Source organism: Lygodium microphyllum, chromosome 18 (assembly GCF_053477565.2).
Source record: "Lygodium microphyllum isolate KBCC chromosome 18, Lygodium_microphyllum_v1.1.10, whole genome shotgun sequence".
Lineage (NCBI taxonomy): Eukaryota > Viridiplantae > Streptophyta > Polypodiopsida > Schizaeales > Lygodiaceae > Lygodium > Lygodium microphyllum.
In genome coordinates this window covers 13,521,540-13,543,631 of record NC_141152.1, presented here as the reverse complement: position 1 = coordinate 13,543,631, position 22,092 = coordinate 13,521,540, and the positions used below count along the sequence as shown (strand labels likewise).

At 40.0% G+C, this 22,092-nt stretch overlaps 1 protein-coding gene across 4 annotated transcripts in view; it reads right to left on the bottom strand.

Annotated features, from left to right (window-relative positions):
* LOC148020597 (ABSCISIC ACID-INSENSITIVE 5-like protein 2) overlaps positions 1-17,384 on the bottom strand; it is a 52,799-nt gene extending 35,415 nt beyond the window's left edge. For 2 of the 4 annotated variants that reach the window (XM_087698377.1, XM_087698378.1), the window contains exons 1-2: positions 15,659-17,383; positions 15,448-15,519 (exon numbers count right to left, since the gene is read on the bottom strand). In XM_087698377.1, the coding sequence (XP_087554503.1) occupies positions 15,448-15,519; positions 15,659-16,669 (1,083 nt within the window). In that variant the 5' untranslated portion in view covers positions 16,670-17,383. Of the gene's footprint in view, positions 1-4,521; positions 4,601-14,182; positions 14,639-15,447; positions 15,520-15,658 lie in introns of those variants that run through there. The other 2 variants (XM_087698379.1, XM_087698380.1) reach the window with 2 other exon arrangements.
* Between the last annotated feature and the right edge of the window lie 4,708 nt (positions 17,385-22,092).

Genomic DNA, 22,092 nt, shown 5'->3' with positions numbered 1-22,092 from the left:
AGAGAGAGCAGAAAATGAAGGAAGAAAATCTGCACTGATTGTAATGAATGCTGAATACAAAACTGTGGACTACCGTTCAAACAAGGAAGGTGAATTTATGTTTGATGAGTTTGCTCGTTTTTGTGCAGATAGGGGCATTCACCAAGAGTTTGCTAACACCAACACTCCCCAAGAGAGTAGCATTTTGGAGCGGAAGAACCGAAGTGTGATCAAGATGGCGCACACCATGATGGAGCACCAACAGACACCTCAGTTTCTATGGGCCGAGGCAGTGGCTACCGCAGTTCACATTCTCAATCGATCTCCCACTTCTACCATTGACAAGATGACACCTTTTGAGGCTTACTTCGGGACTAAGCCTGATGTCTCTTATTTCAGGATCTTTGGGTGTAACGCTTATGTGCACATTCCAAAGACGCAGCGTGATAAGTTCAAGGTGGCTTCTCGATGACAGGTTTTTGTTGGCTACAGCTCCCAGTCCCAAGGTTATCGTCTATTTGATCCCGTCAAGCAGGATGTCTATACGAGCTGAGATGTGCGGTTCGTGGAAGTTCTGGCCACAGAGGGGAGTGAGGAGCACCCCATCCTTGGAGATCCAAGGGAGAGTTGGGCTCCCGAGACAGTTCCTTTGGAGCCAAAGTCTTTTGATGGAAATTCTTCTTCTAATTCCGAGTCTTCACTTCCACCAGCCACCCCCGAGGAACTTCCGCCGATGGATGTTCTTAAGTCTTCAATAGATGGGGAGCGCCGGGAGAGGTTCGGCCTCCTACTTGTTGGGCCCGTGACACGCTCTGAGATTCAAGGATCAAGGAGCTAGAAGCTCATAAAAATCAAGGATAGTTATGATTTTAAAAGTTCACAAAGTATAGTTTCTACAATCTAACTTGCCTCACTAAAGGTTAGTGGAAAAATCCTCAGTGTTTGAATTGTCGATATAACACCACCATCACCTCATGTGCCAACACTGCTACTTGATGCATTAGACTATATTTATCTTATTCCTATTGAAGCACTTGCCTCTCGAGTACTCTTCACTCCTCAGAGTCCCCTTGGGATCTGATACCATGTAGAAATTATTTGGCACAATGGACAAAATCTGAGTAAGGAGTAGAGAACACATAGCAAATATGAGAAGAACATAGATTACTATAATTTAAAATGAACTAATACAAAGATGGCTTTGTCTACCCGCGCGCTTCCATTGTGAACCTTAGATGGAGATCCAAACATATGATAAGCGAAGAGCTTAAGGATAGCTAATTCGTTGAGGAATCGCTTATAAGGATACATAAGATATGTGTTTTTAAGTAAGACCATTTTTTTAAGATTTATATTACCGTGCTTTGCTTGATTTATATTGATTATGCTAACATTAATTTTTGTCTATGCAGGTGACCTTTGTGGATATTTAGATTAGTGCGATGAGTCAACGGATGAGCGACGAGGAGCTACAGGAGATCTTCACACATATGTCTCCAAATCAGATGGCTCAATTCAGAGATATGACGGACCAGGAGCTATCAGGGAGTGAGAACCACAGGATGGACCGCGGAGGTCATGGAGGGACCAAGCACATTCTTCAGAGCTTGTTTGCTCCAAATATTGTTTGTTGACCCGTGTTATGCAGGATCATGAGCCCACTTCAGTGAAGAAGGCTTTGCAGTCTGATCATTTGCGGAAGGCCATGGAAGCCGAGTTGGAGGCTATTGAGAGGAATGGCACTTCGTCTCTTATGCCTCGTTCCTCTCACAAGAAGGCGATTGGTGTCAAGTGGGTTTTCAAGACCAAGTACCTTATCGATGGTTCGCCTTGTTGCTAAAGGTTTTGCTCAGTGCCCAAGCATTGATTTCCATGATACTTTTGCCCCCACTGCTCGCATGGCGACTATTCGCGCCGTTCTTGCCTTGGCTGGCCATAGGAGATGACCTATCTATCAGTTGAATGTGAAGTCGGCCTTTTTGAATGGTGACTTGCAGAAGGAGATCTATGTTGAGCAACCTCCTAGCTTTGGATCCTCAGATGGGAAAGTTTACAGGTTGAAGAAGGCCTTGTATGGCATCAAGCAAGCTCCGCGTGCATGGAACGAGAAGATTGACTTGTTTCTTCAGTCAAAGTTGGGATATTGACGCCCCAAGGCTGATCCGCAACTTTATGTGCACACTTCCGAGGTTGGTCGTGTGTTGTTTGTGTTGTATGTTGATGATTTGATTCTGACAGGGGATCATGCACAGAAGGTTCGAGAGACCAAGACAGCTTTACATCATGCATTTGAGATGACAGATTTGGGACTCCTTCATTTCTTGGGTCACGAGATTTATCAATCTCAAAGGGGGATTTTCATCTCTCAGCAAAGGTACATTCAAGAGCTCTTGGTGACTTTCGAGATGAAGACTTGTCAGCCCATTACTACTCCTATGGATCCAAATTGGAAAACCACTTCACACTCAGATTCTCCCGTGATGGATGCTTCACGCTACCGTCAGTTGATTCGATCCTTGATTTGGCTTCTCAACACTTGTGTTGATCTTTGTTTTGTTGTGGGACTTTTGGCAAGGTTCATGGCTGAACCCAAACAGGCGCATTGGCAGGCTGCCCTGATTCTTCGGTATTTAAGGGGGACCTCTGACTTAGGGATTTCTTATCCCGCAGGTACAGATGCTTCCGATCTAGTTCTTGCAGGTTGGAGTGACTCGGATTGGGCTGGCGATATGGACCTCCGACGGTCTACTACAAGTTATTGTTTTACCTTGGATACACTTGTTATCTCTTGGAGTAGCAAGCAGCAGCCCACGGTAACCCTTTCTTCTACTGAGGCGGAGTATCGGATTGCATCTTCCACCACATGTGAGGTTGTGTGGCTTCAGAGTTTATTGGAGAAGCTTGGCTGCACCCAGACTCATCCTACTCTTCTGTGATGCGACAATGAGAGTTGCATTGCCTTGGTACAGAATCCTGTATTCCATGCCCGAACGAAGCACATTGAGATCCAGTATCACTTCATTCGAGAGAAGCTTCTGGATGGGACCATTGATGTGGAGTATTGCAAGACGGAAAATAATCTTGCAGATTTGTTTACAAAGGCGCTTCCCCAGGCTTTTCTTCGGCAGCATTCCAGATCCCTCAGTCTTTTGGCCCGTCCAGGATTTGAGAGGGGATGTTAGACAGTCATTTCCTGGACAGCCAGTGGACACCGGAGTCTAGCAGTGCCACGTCAGCAACCACATCAACAGACCGCGCAGGTGCCACGCGGCAGCCTACAGTCAAACAGTTTTACTGCACAGTCGGCCAATTTACTGCAGTCGATTGCATTTAATGCAGCCGACTTGGTGCAATTATTTTCTATTTTTTGGCTATTTATAGCCGGTTTGTGGCACACTCCAGCATTCGTTCATTTTTCAGATTCCGATCTTTAGATCTGTTGGCTGAGATAGACTATGCTCGGGCTGACGGAGATCAAGGTCATCAAGTCGAAGACATACGCAAATATTTCCTCTACCCCCTTGTATATTTCTGCACTCTTATACAACACTGCAAATTTTCTGTGTTTACACTGTCTCCTTTTCTCTCTCCTCTCTGTGTTCACTCTCTCTCAGTCTATGTCCTACGCTTCTGCATCACTGCACTCTGACATAAACTTCATGAATACTAGTCAATTCTGATCATTCTATAATAGCCTTCACTTTTTCTGGATCCATCAAAATTCCATCAAATAAGGACATAAATATCTTGAGGAGCAATCCTTGTCTGATGGTAGCCACTCTTCAAGTTGATCCGGCTAAATATTTTCGATCCATCCAATCTATCCAAGATGTCATCAATTCTTAGAATGGGAAACCTATTCTAAATTGTACTTTTATTGAGCGCCCTATAGTCCACACACATACGCCAAGATCCATCTTTCTTCTACACTAAGAGGGCTAGAGAGCAAAAAGGTGAGGAACTGGGTCATATTAGACCCTTTTTCAAGAGCTCATTCACTTGCTTCATGATCTCCTCTTGTTGTATAGGACTCACACGCGATAGGGTGGCATATTTGGAGGTGAGCTTCCAGAAATGAGATCAATGTAATGATCTTCTTGTCTCTTTGGTGGTAAGTCGCTAGGTAAAGTGTTTGCAAAACAATCTTCATACTCCTTTAAAAAACTCATTCGGTCCTCGTTTGTATCTAAGATGGACTCTTCAATTTTAGACTATTTGTTAGAATCCTTGATAAAAATCAAGTACGAGGAAATAGACTTTTCCATAGCTTTACAAATTTGTACATGGGGATAAGATAGGGATAGAGTTTCGTTTCACTCCCACATCAAAAGATACATTTTTACCCTTGTAAGAGAATCTAAACTTATTTTGATTCCAATCAATGGCTGTATCTATTCTTCTATGCCAAAGTATTCCTAATACTATATCACAATGACCAAGATTTTCCATGGCAAAACTCTCATAATCTACATAATCTCCTATCTCAATTTGCAGTTACCCAAGAATGAAAGTACCTTCAAAGTCCATTCCTTGAAATGCAACGCCTAACATTTCTTGTGTTCCAAACCTCTCCTTTGATAGATGTAGAGTTTCAACGATCCGAGGATATGATATGTAGCCCCTGTATCAAAATGAATGAGAACAGATTGATTATCAATCTTACCCTAAGCTATAAAAAGCTTTCTTTTCTTTGACGAAGTTTCATCCTATTGCAAGCATTCCTTAGGTACAATATTTACTTGAGGTGTTTTTTGGGGCTGGTTTTCCTTCTTTGCCTTATTAGGACATTAACCATGTGTCATTTTTCTCCACGAGAGAAACATCATCCTTCTCTTATAAATTCTATTAACTGCTAACATGTTAGCTTCTTTTTTTATGGCAAAGGTGGTCTACCTCCATCCTTATGATTTGATTCTTGTTTATCTAACTTCTTTTGGTCAAGTATCTTGGTCTTCTTCCTTTGTAGTTCTTCTTTTGAGACTTTACCAAGCATTCATGGTATCCTTCAGCTTCTAAGACTGCATCTTGGGCTCCTTTCAAAGTATCAAGCTTTATCATCTTGACAGCTCATTGTACTATCGAACGTAATCCATATATAAAACTTTATAGTCTTTATATTGAAAGGAACTTTATTAAGAGATGTAGATTTAAGAGAAATAGATGTAAACCTGTTGATATACGTTTCAATATTGTATCCATGGCTTTGCTTCACCTCATCCCATTCTTGTCGCACATTGGCTTCAAAGGATAAAGGCAGAAACTTTTTGTTGAACATCTCCTTAAACTCTTTCCAAGACTTGGGTTCCTTTCCCTCTTGAACAACTTAGAGCTATCAATTCAAAGCGGCATCCTTTAGATGCATTTTAATCATTCTAATTTTTTATTTTTCTATATAATCTTCACTACCAAAGGTAGTATCAAACTCTTTAGTAAAAGACAAAGCTTTCTGAGAATCTCTCTTACCATAGAAAACGTCAAACTTGACACTGTTTTCTTCAAACTTAAATTCTCTTTTAGCATCGTTTTATTTTGCTAAAAGCATCTTTGGAGATTCAGCTACCATAGAAATAGCCAGTTATTTGACTTTCTCTGTGCCCTTTTCCATGGAGGGATTCTTGGAACAAGAGGAGGCAGCTTATGTATGATGAGATTTTGAAGCCACCACTTGGGTGGATCTTCGAATGATAGGTAATATGTTACCTTTCATAGACTTGGTTGCATCAATAACATTGACACCTTTCATGCTGAGATAGGCCTTCGCAGCCGTAATACTATCTATCTCAAGAGCCTTCTCGATAAGGAAATCTTCAAAGACCTTTGCTTCAGACTATGCTTTAGCCCTTCTCTCCATCAAAGCTTGAATTTTTGGATCAGCTTCTAGCTCCTTGTATCTTTATATCTTCTCATAACCAAGGAAATATACAGATACAGAGTGTCAGAAGCCTTCCAGTTATTCACCAAAATTCTCCTCTTCACCTCTTGACATGGTGAGAAAGTTGGGCTCAAAGATCATCACCCAAAAAAGTTCTTGCAAAGAAAAAGTCCTTGCTGTGATACCAACGTAAGCGCAAGGAAGAACATGAGAATGATAACAATTTGAACTTAACCAACTCAATCAATTATCACCATGAAAATTAGAGAGAAAGAGAGAGAGAGAGAGAGAGAGAAGAGAATCGACATTATGTTGAGAGGAAAACTAGTCCCTCCCCTTTGACAAGAATTTATTGAAACAAAACCACATGCACCAAGTGCCTGAACCATTTACAAAAAGGCTAATATGTTGCAATTCTGAAAATTAGGGTTTTAACACCCTAATTTTTGCAATCTTCAAGCAACAAGTTGATTCTCTTCTTTAGTGCTTGGATTGGATCAAGACTAAATAAATAGTGCTTCTTGGATGAGAGATAGATAGGAGAGTAGAAAGCATGCAACTGAAATTTCAACATGAGACCTTTGTTTCAAATGAAAAGAGACACCTCCAATATATATATATGGAGCTTGGTTGCTCAGAAGTAAAAAGTACAAGTGTTTGCTAAAAATGGAAAGTGTAGGGACACTTGTCTCTTCAAAATGACACATGTCACTTTTCTAGAGAAAGAAGCTTCTAAACCTTAAACTCTAAAAATCTCTCAAATAGATTTAGATATACCTATTGAAAAAGAAAAGTAAAGTATTTGCTGCTTTTAAAACTTTTCATGCATTTGTGGCCACTCAGACAGGTAGAAAGTTGAAATGCTTGAAAACTGATAATGGAGGTGAGTTCACATCCACTGAATTCAAGACCTTTTGTGACTTACATGGAATTAAGAAGAAGCCTACATCTCATTACAACCCTTCTTCAAATGGGGTGGTTGAAAGATATAATAGGACTTTATGTGAAAGAGTGTGGTGCATGCTATCCACTGCTAATCTCCCTCATGAATTTTGAGAAGAGACTCAAAACCGTGGTTCACATTTGCAACCGCTCTCCAAACAGGTCCTTAAATAATGACATCCTTGAGAAGGTTTGGTCTTGCAAATCGGCCTCATATGACCATTTACGTATATTTGGTTGTGATGCCTTTGTGCATGTTCGAGATAAGCTAAGGAGCAAACTTAACCCAAAATCCATCAAAGGCATTTTCATGAGCTATGGTGATGAGGGTGAATTTGGCTACAGAGTGTGGTTACCTCAATCCAAGAAAATTATTCGATACCGTAATGCTGTATTTAATGAGGCAAAATTGTTGAAAGGTACTTTAGCCTCTAATGAAGATATGAAAAAGGTGAAATTTCAAAATTTGCAGCCACCTATTACTTCAGAAAATGAGCCTAATGGTGCTGTACCACAGGCTGAAATTGATGATTAGCCGATTACTTTTGAGCCAGATGATGATGGACAACAAAGAAGAGCACAAGGAGGTCATGGACATCAAGATAGACTTGTTGATTATGAAAATGCAGGTACTGGAAATGAAAATGAAGGTGCTGTACATCGTGAACGGCATGCTGAAAATGGCTTACAGCAGCCAATAAATGCTGAAAATAATATACCTCCAGATGTAAACCCAATTCTTGAAAATGTTGATCATTGTGTACGCAAGTGTACACGTGTATTGGTTTATCCCTCTCGAAGACACCAAAAATTCCATTTTTCTCATAAAAACCGTATTTTACGGGTTTCTAAAAATTATTTCCAGCATTTTGACTTTATGTTTTTTTATTTTTTCACTATGTGAGCATGGAAAAAATAGTAGTAAACATGTCTACCAATTTTCACTCTATAAGAACAACATTGGCTCAATCATAAGGCAATCACATAGGTTTTACCCCTCCTTGCATTATGTGATGCTTACAGATGAGGGTGAGCCTCTTACATACGAAGAGACCAAGTCATGTGAGTTCAACAGTAAGTGGGAGCTAGCTATGCAGGAAGAGATTAAATCTCTATACATAAATGATACTTGGGATCTTGTGTCATTGCCCAAGGGAAGAAAGCCACTTTCAAACAAATGGGTGTACAAAGTAAAGACAATTGATGGGAAACCCAAGTACAAGGCAAGGCTGGTTGCCAAAGGGTATGTACAGAAGGAAGGGATTGACTTCCAAGAGGTCTTCTCACCTGTTGTGAAGATGACCACTCTATGTGTGCTTTTTGCTCTCACTGCTGCTATATTGGACTTAGAGCTGTACCAAATGGATATAAAAACTGCTTTCCTGCATGGTGACATTGATGAGGAAATCTACATGAAACAGTCCGAGGGCTTTGTAGTTCCTAGAAAAGAGCAAATGGTTTGTAAACTAAAATGCAGCCTGAATTTGCTGAAGCAAGCACCACGGCAATGGTACAAAAAGTTTGACACTTTTATGCTATCTCATGAGTTTAAACACAGCCATGCAGATCATTGCTTATACATGAAAAAGGATATAGATGGCAGCCCCATCATACTTGTTTTGTATGTGGATGATATATTGCTACCTGGGAAAAGGAAGACTAGCTTGGATGCTCTCAAAACTCAGCTGAAATCAACTTTCTCCATAAAAGATTTGGCAAATGCAGGGCATATTTTGGGCATGAGGATTTGCAGAGATAGAATGCAGAAATTGATGTTTTTGTCTCAAGAAAAGTACATTGAAAAGGTACTGGACAGATATAACATGGCTGAAGCTAAGCCTTTTGGGGTACCCTTACCTCCTTACCTTAAGCTTAGTAAAGCCAACAGCCCAGAAGATGACGTGGAAGCAAATGCTATGAAGGGAGTCCCTTATGCATCAGCTTGTGGCTCTCTTATGAATGCTATGGTTGCTACTCATCCAGACATTGCTCATGCAGTGGGAGTTGTTAGCAAGCTTATGTCAAATCCCGGCAAAACACATTGGGAGGCTATCAAGTGTATTCTTCGATACCTAAAGGGTACACAAAGAAAGTGTATTTGCTATGGGCAGGGTGCACTTAGTTTGCAGGATTCTTGTGATGCAGACATGGCAGGTGACTTGGACACTCATAGGTCCACCAATGAGTATGTCTTCACAATTGCTGGTGGGGTTGTTTCTTGGTGTTCCATGTGGCAAAACATTGTTGCACTAAGTACTACTAAAGCTGAATACATATCAGCCTACTGAAGCTTCTAAGGAAGCTATATGGTTGAGCAGACTTGCAAAGGACCTCGGAATGTCTATGGGTACTGCAGTTTTGGGATATGATAGCCAGAGTGTTATGTATCTAGCTAAGAATGCCATGTATCATTCATGCACAAAGCATATAGATGTGCAATATCACTTTATTAGACAAGATCTGGAAGATAGTCTAATCACATTGACCAAAATCAAAACACACGACAACCCTGCAGATGTTCTCACTAAAAGTCTAAGCAAAGCTCAGCATGAGCATTGTATACGACTAGTGGGAGTTGGTTAGAGGTTCACTTCGGACCTTTAAGTGGGAGGTTTTTGGGATAAAGGCCCATTTGACCTCCATGTAAAGTACATACACATTATTTAGCTGTACATGTGAATGCACCCTTACATGACCTAAGTATAAATACATTTTATTCTTTGTGTACCAACACATTGTTGGTACACTCAAATCTAATTGTACTTCACTCTCCCTCTCTGACTCTCACCAATTGTCACACTCTGAAGCTCACTCCTCGAACTTCTCTTGCATCCAACTTAGCTCCAACAGTGTCTACAAGCATACAGAGTTGCAATCACTCCAATATTGACCAACATGACATTGAAAAATGCATCCATGGTCTCTCACTATTGCCACACTACAATCAATGAGGAATTTGCACAAATCTCAATCCCAAACCGATCCAATTCGTCGAATAGGCCTCAACACTGATTATACAAAAATCTTAGATCTCTGCCCTAACCAATGCACCTGCAATTCATTGTCAAATTGAAATAATTCAAACCTGTAAACCTATTGTCCATAATCTCTAATCTCTAGCATGCGTTTGCACTAAGATTGGATGTTGAATTTGTGAGAGGGTGAGAGGATCGAAGCTCAGTTGACAGTTGCAGTAGACAGTGTGAAGAGTGAAGCAGAACACCTAATGCAATAGACTAAAAGAGTGTAAGCTGAAAGTACAAAGTACAGCCCTTAAACCTTAGGGTTGTAGGGGATGTTCACACCCGAACACGATAAGTATCTGTAAGTATGTAACATAAGCACATACGAAAGAAGACAATAAGTCTGGGGAAAAAACCTCTCGTACCAAGAGTAAAAAGTGCCCCAGTGTCCTGCTGATCACCGACACTCCTCTGTGAGCATAGGCGTGAGTGAAACCCAACAGAATTTAATGCTTTCAATGGCTGGAAAATCAGATCTGCATATCTCAATACACTTTCCTTGATGTCTGCCCTGAATCTTCAATGATTTCGTGACCCAAAACAAGGGGAAAATCAAGAAATTTGTTTGGAATGTCTTCAGCAAGCAATTCTACACCCAAAATGACTAATTTCTACAAAACCTAGCCACTTATCTGTTGTACATAGCAAACCCTGATTTTGATCTGCTATAGAAAAAAGCTTACACAACCCAAGATAAAGAAAGAAGAAAAAAGAGATTGATTCCCGGTTGTCCAGCACCTCATGATGACTACAATCAGCAAGCATACACCTCCTTTTGTTGCTACAACTCTCCAAACGTAGGGTGCTTCAAAAGTGTGAGAGTAGAAGAGAGAAAGAGAGCCCCAAATAGCCAATATCAAGTTTTCAAATGAATAAACAATTGCTCCTTAATCAAATCATGTTTTTTATTAAGGGCTAATTAATGACTTGATCATTAATCATAAGTGAGTTTCTCAATGGACGAAACTTTAGCTCATGTCTTGCTTAATAACTTAAGTGCTCTAAGTGAGCTACTTATTGGGCGAAACTTTTAATGTAACTCGAGTCAATTCTAAGGTGTAAACTTTCAATTTAATGAAAGTTTCACATTGCACCTTGTTCCTTTTGCCTTGCTCTTATACCACATAGCCTATGCACTTGTGCAGTGCATGCCCAGTATCAAATCCTTCACTACCTATGCAATGGTCACCATGCTGAGAGCTAGGGCCCAAGGACAACAGAATTAAAGTTTATCGTAATTAAAAATCATCATGAAGTTTGACTAAATCATTAAGTTTATACCTCATTCTAGTGACACCCACTACCCCCCCCAGTGGGCAAAAACGTAACTCCTTTGAGAATAGAAAGAAACAAAGAAACACAACTTGTTTTGGATTAAAACTCGAGCAAAGAACCCCACACAATTATTAATCTTTATGAGATGGAAAGGTCTTAGTGCATACGTCAAAATTGGCCAATGTCTAATACCAACCACATTTTTTTAAGAGATTATTTTATTTATTTGTTAGTTTTAAAATATTACTTTTACTTTTTACAAAATGTTAGCAGATTAAGATCCTTTCTCAATGTCGATGTCGAGGATGATGTGGTCAATGTTGGCCGCTTGGGACAACATCACCAAGCACTAGACTCTTGACAGGTCGTTTTTTGCTTTATGTAAAGGGGAGTTTCCTAGTAGTCTCCAATGCCTTACTCGAGGCCTTAATTTAATGGTACAACACTTGAGCATAAAAAGGCCCAAAGCTTGGAGAAGATATCTCAAGAATTTTGAATAAAATTCAAAATATTTCCAATTGTGTCTGAGCTACCCTTAGAAAAGTAGCAAAGATGGAGACAAGGCACATCCATAACTAAAAACCCAAAGAAGAGATAAGCACCTAGAGAGTAGACAATGTGGCAAACTCACAAGATGCAATCAGTGGTGAGCCCCACATCCTCGGCCTTCAGCATAGGTCAAAAAATGTGGTGATGCAAGCAACGTTGCAAGAGACAAGAGCAAAGGGGTTGGAGCACATAGGTGGGATAAGTGACAAGCTATCATGGCGACAGGGCACTCCACAAGGCAATTCTTCTTCTTCTTGGTGCTAAGGGGAAGACAATACCTAGCTAAGAGGCATCAATGGTTGGGCAGCCCTAGCGGCACTGCTATATAGCAGCTTGAGAAGTGGCAATAGGCATCCAATCAGCGCTATAGGGGGGGAAGCATCCAATCAATGCTATATGGGAGAAGTAGAATGATAACAACTGAGTTGATGGGCAACATTGAACAAACGACGACTCAAGTGATAGTGGGCATGTTGAAGTAGCAAAGGAGGTCGGTGGCTCTGATACCACTATTAGGCGTGGTGCACTATTAGGCATGGTGCATGGAAGAGGACCAACAAGCTATGGTGGATGTAACTCCATGATTTTTATTTTTTTCTTTTTTTTTCGCGGATGGGGGACTTGCACTAATAGCAGAGTTGAAATAAGATAGATCAACCATAATAAGATGACTAATTGAAAGTTCAATTGATAGAGCATGAATATATAGACTCAAGTATCCACCTATACGTTTGACCCTTGTTTGATGCTAAGTGGTGTAAAAAGTGTTCACACCTATGCACTCACCTTTACATGCACTAGCATGTGTTCACATACGAGTAGGAGTAATAACTAACACGATGAAGGAGAGCACTACTAGCTTCAAGAGTTGCACAATCAGCTATTGTGGTAATGGATCTACTAGTAGCAGTCAAATCTACTTAGATAAACCCTTTATGATGAAAAAAAGCTACATTCTCATGCCCTTCATTGAGTTTACTAGCTTTTCCTATATTGCCAACTTTTTATTCAACAATTAAGTTAACATTAAAATTTAACCATTCATCCATTGATTTATTAAATTTAAGTATTCCAATCCAAAACTTGGCCCACTGCCAAATTTGATACATTTGATGAAACTTTCACATTAAAGTTCATTTAACTTGAATTAATTTTATGTGTGTACAAACTTACACGGCAATTAATTAATTCATTGTTACTTCATAGAACCTTAGCAACCAACCAACTTGCCCATGTTTAGCAAAACTCGTGCAATCTCCTAACCTTCCAAAAGAGAGATCAGAAGATAAATCACATCTCTATGATATACATCCTCCTGAAAATCAAACTACCAATCAACAAAACCTCAAGAGTCGAATGAGCATATAGCCTCACCAAGCAATTTGTAGATATCTAGGCCAAATTGTTTACAAGGGAGGGAGTAGAAATGCCACCCCCCCATCTTGGGCACCCCCTCTTGGACACCAAGCAAAGCTCTAGGTTTGTCCTTTTAGACTTGTCTCAGACCTAGGTAAGATTGGCTCTAGCTGGGTTGCCTCTTGATAAACCTACAACAATTGAGGTGAATCTAGTAAGTCACCCTCTTCCATCTACTTTAATCGATCAATAGCGACACAAAACTTTACCTCTTATCCTTCTTTCCTTATATACCAAAATTTGTTTAGCCAAAATCTATTTAGAAACTAAAATCTCATCATGTTTCTCAACCTCCACCTAAATCTCATCGAGCAGATTTTCAATACATCTCCATAGAAAGCTCTAAGAAGCCTCACATGAAGTACGAATCTTCCAATGAACTAGTAGCTTCAACCTATAAATCATTACACTGGTCGTTTCTATGGCTTGAAAAGACCCATAGTTTCTCGAGCTTAAATTAGAAAATAAGCACTCTTTTTTCTTCATCTTCTTAAGCATGTCTTTCCGAAGTGTAAGAGCATGTAATCACCCTTGACAAGCTCTAAAACTCTATGGTGACAATCTACTACTACTCTCTTATGCTTTTCCTATGACTTTTGAAGAGTTTGCTTCACTTTGTTCTACACTTTATCCATATGTTTAACATGCATATTTGCCTCAAAGACTTTATCCTTTGAATGTAAAATAGACAGAACCTTCTTACCACCCTAAACTATCTCAAACAAAGCCTTGCCAATGGAGCTATACATGGTATTGTTAAAAGCAAACTCCACCAATGGAAGAAGCTATTCCTACATTGACTTATGCAGTAAAACAAAACATTTCAATAGATCTATAACATCAAAATTTGCCTCTTTTGACTAGCTATCTATCTATGGATGGAATGAAGATAAGAACTTCAAAGAAATACCATATTTTCCAACCCAAAAATAAACTCTCTCCAATATAAACTTGTTCTTGTTGGATCTCTATCACTAGGAATAGAGTATGGGACACCATGATACTTGAAGATGTTATACATGAACAACTTTGCTATATAGTCTCCTTTAATCTTCTTCCTCACTAGAATAAAATGGACATAGTTACTAAATCTACATACCATAGTTTGCTTTAATCTTCTTCCTTGCTATAACAAAAAGCGCATATTTAGTGAATCTAGACACCATAGTCTACATCCCATCATTTCTTATAGATGTCTTAGAAAGATTAGAAGATGATATCCATAGCTACACTCTCCCATGATCTATTTGGAATAGACAACCAATGTAGCAATGCTTGTGTCTTCTATCGGTCATACTTAGCCTTCTGATATATAATGTGTGTACACACAAAGGAACAACACACAATAACTTGGGATGGTCATTTTCTAGCTTCTTGTCCCAAGTACATCATGTGTCCATACCATCCGAGTCTCATCCACATATTACAGCCCTTCTCATAGTGAAAAGGGAGGGCAATTCATATCCATTTCCCCATCCCCAAAAGCCCTCCCATGTCACCATGTTGATCAACATCACGCCTCAAAGCTGGCCAATAAAAAAGGACTCCACTGCTTTCACCATTGCATCAATGCCTCTATGCCCTGCATACGGTAGAGAATGACTTTCAATCATCACTTTTGACCACAGCTGCTTTGTTACACACAGGTGATCATGCATCATAAGAAAGCCATCCTTGAGAGTATGATATTCATCATGCCAACCATGAAGCAGCAGTTCATAAATCGTTCCAAAGTCTTCATCGTGTGCAAATTGGGTCTTCATCTCATAGCTGAACCTATGATTTCCTAGATAAAAGTATCAGCCACAACATTTTTCTTTCCATTTGCATGAACAATCTAGAGGTGGAACATGGACAAGAAGTTGGCCCATCTAATATGCTTCTCAAACAGCTCTGTTTGAGTGTGTGGATATCACAAAGCCTTGATGATCAGTCTAAACAAAAGAGTCACCAATCTAGCACATATTTCTTACATACAAAAAGAGCATGAATGACAACTAACTACTCTTTCTCATAACCCTGCAATTCTTTTCGACGCCCTGCAAAACACTACTCTCATAAGCTACCACAGAGCCATCCTAAACGAGAACTGCACCAATGCTGAGAGATGAGCCTCTCAATAGATGAGAACCTAGACCAAAACTCTAACTAGCCCTCGTAGCTTCACAATGCTAAGCTGTGAAACCAAAGACATATCCAACTACGCTGGAAGTTGGCACATCCATGCTACTACAATCTCATGAAGATGACAATATTAGTGATGGTAACCTCCCTTGCCAATGATACACATAAAAAGGAACTTCAACCCCCCTCCCCAAAAAAAAAAAAACAACAACAACACTTTTGACGCTTCAGTTTTCATTTAACAAAATTAAGTATAGTGTGCTAAACCTGCTCTTGACGCAGCCTAGCATTCTCCTCCTTCAGTTGTGTTACTTCTTCCTCCAGCTCAACTGTATAAGCCTACAAATTCAAGCATAATACACCCAGTGAGTAGAGAGGTGTCCAAAGCCTGCTTTTTCTGGACCAAATGGCTCTTTTGCAACAACCTATGTACAACAGAAACGGTTGACTTGGCTTGTTAAATTTACAAAAAACTTGCCTGCTTTCTTGCTCTCGAGCGTGCCGCAGACTCCCTATTTTTAATCATTCGCTTTTGCCTTTGCTCAATTGATTTCTCCTCAACTTCAAAAGGTCGTTTCTTCTCACTGCTGAGGGATGTTGCCATTGCTGATGACAGAGACAAGCTGCCAGCACTTAAAGACGTTGGTGCATCAAAAGGTACATCCAGAACATTTGCTGCTGTTACTGCTGGCACATTGACAGGGACAGGAGCTACCAGTCTTCCTGCAAAAGCTGCTGCTGCTGCCTCGGCTTGTTGTTGCTGTTGATGCTGGTGTTGCTGCAGTAGCTGCTGTTGATGGTGTTGATGCTGTAGCAGCTGCTGGTGTGGCACTGTACTTCTCAATTGATAGTTTAGCCAGTCTACTTGTTGTGGGGTAGCTTGAGGTGCACCTTTGGGATCAAGAAGCGCTTGTCTTCCATCTGCTTGCATCTTGTTGACCATGCTCCCAACGTTGAGGGTTACAACACTGCCACTACTGCTATTACCAGATGGTTCAGCTTCTGTTTCTTCCCTCACAAGACCTGCTTTTGCTAGAAAGTCCTCCAAAGTAATCTCTGCTAAGGTTACCTGCCGTTGCTGGGCATTGTTGGGTACGCTGCGATCATTGGACCTATGGATCTCCCTCCAGACCTCATCCACTGTTTTACCAGTCAAGTTCTGCGGTAGCGAAAGGCTTCCCTGCCGAAGTAGAGAGAGGCTCCCCTGGTGCTGCAAATTTGGAGCATTTCCATTACTGGAAGACAAGCCATTTCCTTCCACTACACCAGACATTGCAGCAGCCATGGCCTGACTCTCCTCCGCGGTCCAAATATTTTTCAGAAACTCTTCCATGTTCATACTGCCAAAGTTTTTGCCTGGCTCAGTGACGGCATTTTGCAGCTCCTCAAGGGTGAGAGTATAAATTGAAGCTTGACGCGTGAGCGAAGAGAGTGATGAAAGTGGAGGGGTGCGTGGAGGGCCCGGGGTATTTGACAGCGCTGCCTTCATTTTCCTTTCCGTCTATACAGGCTAGAATGCTGTCTTCTACTTCTTCTTCTTCTTCTTCTACAGCACCCCTGCTTCAGATGTTTATCTAATAGTCCTTCTTCTTCGTGTTGAACAGTACATGAATCGACTGCTTGAGATCTTTATCTACTAGTTGTTCTTTATCTTCAACAGTGCCGCTGCTTCAGGTCTTTATCCGATACAGTTTTGCAAGCTTGCTCATCTTTATCATTGGCGTCCGTCCAATATATATCCCGGCTGATGGCTAGAGTTAGCAAGGCGTGGAACCGATCCCGAACAGTAACTCACCGTTCGGGCACTTGAATGTGTCCCGGTTTCTGCAAGCGCGGACATTCGACAGCCTTGCAGTGGGGATAAAACAGCAGAAAAACAATGTCCAGTCTGCTTCTGAGCAGAAACAACCCCCTGTATGCTTCTGAGCAAGTGTGCCGTGATCGACAATGCGAGTGGAGCCAGAAACCCTAATTTTCCTGCTGTTTCAGAGTTGCTGATCGCGAAAGGGAGCCTTACCTGCTTGGCAGAGCACTTTGCGGCCTGTCAGTATCCAATCAACCGGTGTGTTTTGGGAGGGGGGGGGGAGATATCAAACTCCGATGCGCTTGACTAATTAATTGATTAATTGGCAGTCGCAAACTAATGGTAGTCGTGTTTACTGTGAATACAGAGGCGTGCCTGCTTGTCCTCTCCCTTCTCGGGAATATTCCTCGGCAGACAACAACAACAAACTGCTAAAAACAACAGTAGAAGCAGGCGGGCGGGCGGGCGGGCAACGCAGATCTTTTACTTTTGACCTCCACCATGCATTTGGTGGGCGATTGTGGGCACGTGGGGCCCCCTACGCACTTTTTCTCACAAACCTTTGCCGTAAAAATGTGACGTGGATTCGGAAGGGCGCCTGAATCCTGATTTTCGTGCAGAGCAGTGAACATACCTCCCCAAGGTAAGCCTCGCGCCATGCGCGGACTTACAAGATGTCATGTCAATCCTTCTAAGCAAAGTCATGGCACGTGGCATTGTTTTCGTCTTCAACATGAGACTTCCAAAAGCCTTGGCCTTTAGGCTACCAAATCCACAATTAGGATCTTTTTGTCCCGATTAAATCCACATTCGAGTTCATTATTTTCGAAGCTCTCCTGCTCGTATCTTTTGGACTCTAGAGCCTTGCTATTTTACTCACGTCTTGTGCAGCCTTGCCTTCTCCTTGCTTGCACTTCAAATCAATAAAGGAACTCTCTCTCTTTTCGTGAAGATAATTGAATTAAGTAGTAAATATCTTACATCAAACCATCAGGTTAGCTTAGAAATAACAGAAATAATAGTCCTAAGGGAAAGTCTACACAGAAATAGTCCTAAGGGAACAGTGTCCAGCTAGGGAGTAGCAATATCAGGAAGAACCAGGTCAGCAGACACCATAGAGGTGATTTGCCACAACACTAAACCCTGGATTCAGGCCACATGACCATGAATCCCATACACTGAATCAAAAATGAAGGCATTCCGAGTACGCCAAATATGCCACAAGGCTGTCCATCTGAGGAAATGGAAAAGGCAGGAATAATATGAACTCAATGAGGTCATGGAGGTCATCTTCCCCAAAATCCACGAATGAGCTAAAATCCGGTATTGAGTTAGCGAGGACCAAACACGGAAAACAACATTCCAAATCTGTCTTGCAACAGGGCGGAAGACAAAAAGATGAAGCATTGTCTCATCACATGTAGTACAGAATATGCATCGCCTAGCAGAGATCTTACAAGCACGTAGCACAGTCCTAGTAGGAAGAGACCCAATAAGTAGCCTCCACATAAACACTTTTCCCTGATACGGAACCTTAGATTTCTAGAGCTGGATGAATCTGTCCTACCCACTTCTTTTTGCTTTCCCGAATGTGCCATACTTTATTTGCATTATCCGTGACCCATCTCTTGGCCTCTACCATCTGATGATATATCTAATTGGCCGACCTTCTCTCTCTCTCTCTCTCTCTCTCTCTCTCTCTCTCTCTCTCTCTCTCTCTCTCTCTCTCTCTCTCTCTCTCTCTCTCTCTCTCTCTCTCTCTCTCTCTCTCTCTCTCTCTCTCTCTCTCTCTCTGTGCAGTTGCCTCGTTTATTTCCTTTATCATAGGTCTAAAAGCTTTACATGATGATCAAGTATGATAATTTGTTTCAAGGATAATGCACAATGAGAGATTTGAGCAAGTCTTTCTCTAAGTGACTTTCCTTGGATTATCAAAATTATGGAGGAATGAACTATATAATTGCAACTCATGTGACAGAGGATGCTAGTACCTATCATCTTCTTGTGCATTTCTAAATAATAAAATAGAGCCATGCAAGGAAAAAAGAAAAAAAAATTATAAACCTTTCAATAGAGCAGGTAGCAAGACACTAGAACTTTGAAGCTGCCACTATGCTTTGAACATGAGCAACATCCCTCTTTGATTAGCCTATATGTGAGTTTTTTTAGCTTTAAAGGTTCATACTATTATATGTGCATGCCATCTCTTTACATAGAAGAACATGTTTCCAAAATTAAAGTGAAAGTCAATGATCTCATTAATTCAATATGAACATATGTTGGTTATGATATTGGTTCTTCATAAATTTGATTAGTTGCATTATTTGTGATATTGGTCATGCTATTTTAGGGTTCATCACATGTTTCATTTTTAGTAGATTTGCTTTGGTATTTCTCTTGCTTTTTGGTTTTTTGACAATATTGTATACATTTCCAATGATTTGTATTGATCTCTTTGCTTGCTTTTAGGTGTTTAAGCAAACCATGTCTTTCTTCATCTTGTATGTTGATGGATATCCCTTGCTTTCTATTCCTTTCACTCCTTCCACGTACTATTGTAGGATGTGGTTGCAAGCACATGTGGAATTGAATGCGCAGTTAAATGTCAATTATGTGGATGTTATTCCTAGCTCTCAACAACTAGGCACACATTCAAATTTCACTAGGCCTTGTATCCTCATTACTATTGAATGCCCAGTTAAATGTCAATGATGTAGATATCATTCCTAGCTCTCAACTAGACACCACCAACTCCATGAAGACATACAAGGAATGATGAAAATAACCATGCTTCTCAACATGACACTAAGACCAATGATGAGGACCATCCTCTTATGAGTCATGCATTGAACACAAATGGTAGTAACCCTCCAACTGATGCTGGTGGCACATGATGCAAATAATTCTCTCTCAAATGCCATATCCAAAATGGCTCATTGGCGCATCAAAGCACGCTTTGAAATCACTTCAGAAAAATTACAACAATGGAAGCATGTGCATAACTATAAGGTGCACAAAGGAAACATTATAAATTTATCAACAAAGCATTAGAAAGCATATATTGCCAAGCAATTCTAGGAATGTAATGTGGAATGATGCAACCTAACACTAGAGTTTCCAACATGGGAACTTTGATGAGCTTTCACCATGGGAACTTTCAGTATTAGGACCTAGAAAAAGTCCCATTTGTCTTCCAACATTCTTTGATGAGCATGCATCCACGATTTATGGAAGGATGTCATGGTTTCATCCAACATCAAAATGTTGAAATTGAAGAACTACTACAATCAGGTCATATGAATTTAGTAGGACTTAGAGAAGGTCCCACTATACTTCCAACATTGTTTGACCATCATGTATAACAATTTATGGAAGGATGTCGCAAGTTCATCTTGGCCTATCACTTACAAGGATTTGATTGGGTTTGTGCTTTGCAAAGATTTTCAAATCACTGTGTTGCAATGGATTACCCTCATTTTGAAATTAAAATGCTATTGATGAGAGTAATGCTGAGTGGTATGCCAATATGCACTTTTTGAATGTAAGCATTCATTAGCTAAGTGTTGTGCATGATATGAGAATAGGTCCTCCATTTCATTTTGTTGAAATTTAGATAAGAGAGCACATGGTTGGAGATGGAGGCTTTGCCCAACTTTCATGGCTTATGATTCTATTCCAAAGAAACAAGCTTACAATTCAACAAAGAAACGATTTTAATTTTATCATCAACGCGCATAGTTGCATAGAAAGCTTTTTGTAGATTGAATAGGAAGTGGTTGTAAGCATGGCTTATGATTCTATTCCAAAGAAACAAGCTTATAATTCAACAAAGAAAAGATTTCAATTTTATCCTCAGCACACATAGTTGCATAGAAAGCTTTTTGTAGATTGAATAGGAAGTGGTTGTACCTAGGTTAAAAGCTCTATGATATTAATATGGATCTATTGCCTAAGATTGTACATAATATAACACATGCTTGTTGTGTTCTCCATAATATGTTGCTACAATATGATGAAGAAGAGAAAGTGGTAGGAGACCTTAATGATTCAATGATCCACTTGTAGACAATCCTTTCGTGGAGCCACCTGAGGATGTTGATTTGTATCTTTCTCCACACAAGCAACTAGAGGCGCTAGAGATGTATGAAACTCTTATTGATTATGTCACTATTCACCACATTTATTATGCTTGAATAGTGATAGTGTGTTTGCATTTTATATCAACTTTCTTTCAACAATTCATGACTCCATATCTGGTTTGATCTAGTATTATGAATATCATGGTAATACAAATTTCAAAGTCTTTTTCATATACTAATGTGAAATGCCTAAATTTTGTGCAAAATTTTGAACATACATGGTTCCTTTGGTAAAAATTTCATGAACTTTGGCATTTTCCAATATGTATGCTTTATGGTGTAAAATGTATACACAATCTAGTATCGGTTTGTGCCTTGCCCTCTTAATACTTCTACCTATACTATTTTATTGTCATTTTCTTTGCTTTCAAAAATGAATGAAATGAGAGAATAGGGATGACAAAAACTATTTCTTATAGTAGCAACTTTTTTAAAACAACCATAGCTATATAAAACAAACCAATCTCTACAAAAGGCCCTAAAACCCTCATAATGTCCTCTTATAAAAGGTAATACAACATTCTTAATTAAAGAGGATGACACCATGTAATGACATTGGCAACCCACACATTATTGATAGTTGGAGGTACCTGTTATACTTCCATATCAAATGATAGTTACACTAGAATTGTCATATACAACTATTTAACACCTACACTATATGCAAATAATCAAATATTTATTAATATCTATGACCATGAATCTTTCTCAAACGACTTGTTTACTTCGATTCTTTTCATATATTGACATTTTTTAATGTTATTATGCACAATATCTAGTTGAAGTCATTTCATTTAGGGTTAATTTCTCTTCTAAGAGCGAGGTGCAATGTAATGAGGTGCTTGTTCACCCATCTTTTCTTTATGAATGAGTATAGTAAACATTCTTAAAAATAAGAAACCTTTAAATAAAATTGTGATAGAATAGACTTTATGGGCCTTCCCATAGTGCTAAATGCACTTGCATTGT